Source organism: Passer montanus, unplaced genomic scaffold (genome assembly GCF_014805655.1).
Source record: "Passer montanus isolate IOZ18808 unplaced genomic scaffold, ASM1480565v1 scaffold29, whole genome shotgun sequence".
NCBI classification, from domain to species: domain Eukaryota; kingdom Metazoa; phylum Chordata; class Aves; order Passeriformes; family Passeridae; genus Passer; species Passer montanus.
Genome location: NW_024367596.1, coordinates 553635 through 556283, shown reverse-complemented (window position 1 = coordinate 556283; position 2649 = coordinate 553635). Strand labels below are relative to the sequence as shown.

General features: G+C 56.3%; 1 protein-coding gene across 1 annotated transcript; it reads right to left on the bottom strand.

The window, feature by feature from the left end:
* Positions 1-653: 653 nt before the first annotated feature.
* On the bottom strand, positions 654-2442 carry P2RY1 (purinergic receptor P2Y1). Its single transcript, XM_039713472.1, has one exon. It carries the CDS (start codon positions 2208-2210, stop codon positions 1119-1121), a length of 1092 nt encoding a protein of 363 aa, XP_039569406.1. The 5' UTR covers positions 2211-2442; the 3' UTR covers positions 654-1118.
* Between the last annotated feature and the right edge of the window lie 207 nt (positions 2443-2649).

The following is a 2649-nucleotide window of genomic DNA, read 5'->3' as shown; positions in this document are numbered from 1 at the left end:
GCAGAGCCTTTCAAGGCAGGTCCGTGGAGCGCGTGTTCCCTGCCGGCCTCGAGGCCCGGCTGCTCCCAGCACGCCCATCCTGGTTCCGTGTGGCTGCGGTGCCGGCTGCGGTGCCAGCTGCAGTGCCAGCACCGTGCCAGTGTGGTGCCAGCTGCGGTGCCATCTCGGTGCCATCTGCCAGCACGCCCATCCTGGTTCCGCGTGGCTGCGGTGCCGGCTGCGGTGCCAGCACCGTGCCAGTGTGATGCCAGCTGCAGTGCCAGCACCGTGCCAGTGTGGTGCCATCTCGGTGCCATCTCGGTGCTGGCGGCCCCCGGCCCGCGCAGCTCACCAGGCCGCCCCGGGCCCGTCCCTGCGGCTGGCACCGTGCCCCTGCCCCGGGCACCGGAGCCGTGCCCCGCGCCCGGCAGCGCCCGCGCGCCCGGCAGCGCCCGGGGACGGCGCCGTGCCCCGGGGAGCCCTGGCTGCCAGCGGGGCCAGCTCTGCCACGAACAACCATCGCAATCCCAAAGCACGACCATGCACACACCAGTAAAGCCTACCTTGAGTAAAACACCGGCACTGAAAGAGGACTGAACCATAAATGCCACCAAACTATCAAGTAATTATCAGCACTAGAAGTAGATGAAAAAAATACTAAAACTGAAAATGGCAACTGCATCATGGCTTTGATTTAAATCCTTGCGTACAACAGCGAGTGAGCAGAAAGCCTGGTCTGTGACTGAGCCTCAGAAGACAAGATACTGCTCTTATTTTTATTTCCTATTTTTAAAGACAGGCTGACTGAGAACATTTTCAAACGTGGGAGACTAAGTCATTAAACCAGATGCACTTGGATTGCTCTCCTCCTTTAGGGGATTGACTTCATTTTACTTTATCTGACAGAAGTCAGAAATAAATGAAACTACTGGAGGAAAGCTGAATTTTGACACATTATTTTCCATTAGAATTCTTCCACTGACTTTGTTAAGCTTTTCCTAAGACCAGAAAATGAGGCTTTATCTAAAACAGAATTCGAGACTGGTAGATTTTCCTCACACACTTGTAAGCCCTACAGTCTCCTACTGCCTCAAAGCGGAGGATTTTCTCCGAACCATTCCCAAATCTTCTGCATTTGTTCACAAACTGGTATCTCCGTTCTGTTTATACTCTGATAAAATATTGAGAGTCATGTCCTCGCTTTTGGACTGCACATTGTGTTCGCTCCTTCTGGATGATTTCCTGGTGGCCCTGGAAAGCTTCCTTCGGAAGGTGTCACCCGCCAGGAAGTAAAGGATGGGGTCAACGCAGCTGTTGAGGCTGGCCAGGCCCCTCGTCACTTGGTAAGTGGCATAAACCTTATCGTTGAAGGCACACATATCTGGGGTTTGAAAATCCACCCTGGCCCTTAGATTTAAGGTCTTCATCACATGGAAGGGAAGGTAAGACACTGCAAAGACCGTCAACACAATAATGACCAGGTAAATGGATTTTCTCCTGAGAGGAGAATTGTCCAAATCCTTGTAAATCAAAGCTTTCACGATGAGCCCATAGCAACCAAGAATCACGATGAAGGGGATGCAGAACATCAGCACGGTGGTGCACATGCTATAAACGAAGTAACTTCTCAGGTAATCGTCGGCCGTCGTGTCGTAGCATGTCGTGGTTTTATTCTTCCTTATCCCTGTTCCCGAGTAGAAGAGTATTGGAGAAATCGCGGCCACCACGAGGACCCAGACCAGGCTGCTGATGTACACAGCGTTCTTCTTCTTCAGCCTCCCCAGCGACTTCAGGGGGTGCACCACCCCCGTGTACCTGTGCACGCTGATGCAGGTCAGGAACAGGATGCTGCCGTACAGGTTCACGTGGAAGATGAACCTCTGCAGCTTGCACATGATATCTCCGAAGATCCAGTCTGTTTTGTTGAAGTAGTAAAAGATGAGGGCGGGCAGAGTCAGGACATACAGGAAATCGGCTAGTGCCAAGTTGAACATGTAAACCGAGATGCCGCTCCAAGGCCTCATGTGGAAGACAAACATCCAGATAGCCACACTGTTGCCCAAAAACCCAGTGATGAAGACCAGAATGTAGACGGTGGGCAGGTAATAGAACTGGAAGCCGGTTTTGGTCAGGGAGCACTTGGTGGTGACGTTTCCCGCAGACCAGCCGCTGCTGGATAACAGGTTGGGCTCAGTTCCGTTCAGAGCAGCAGAGAGAAGGACTTCGGTCATGATCCTTCCCCCAGAGTCACATAGGGCTGAGGCGAAGCAACGAAGGCTCTACAGGCACAGAAACGCATCTAGGAACACAAGAGAGCAAAGCAAACCTAGCTGGAAGGTGAGCCCTGCCCTGCTTTTCCTCGGAGGTCTCCAAGCGGCGGCACCGGGCCCCGCTCCGCTCCCCGCCCCGCTCCCGGGGAGCCGCGCTGGCCCGGCCGGAGGGGGACAGCGACAGCGACAGGGCGGCGGGGCCGGGGCCGAGCGGGGGCAGCGACAGCGACAGGGACAGGGCGGCGGGGCCGAGCGGGGGCAGGGCGGAGCCGGGCGCGGCCAGCCGTGTGTGGCGGTGCCACCGCAGCGCCGGCCCGGGCAGGGTCCCCTCAGCCCTCTCGGGGATGGGGCAGGGTCGCTGCAGCTCCCGCAGCGATGGCACAGCGTCCCTCACAGGGGT

What these genes read in the sequence shown, in the direction of transcription:
- P2RY1 (XM_039713472.1), bottom strand. Translation starts at nt 2,210, where the DNA reads ATGACCGAAGTCCTTCTCTCTGCTGCTCTGAACGGAACTGAGCCCAAC.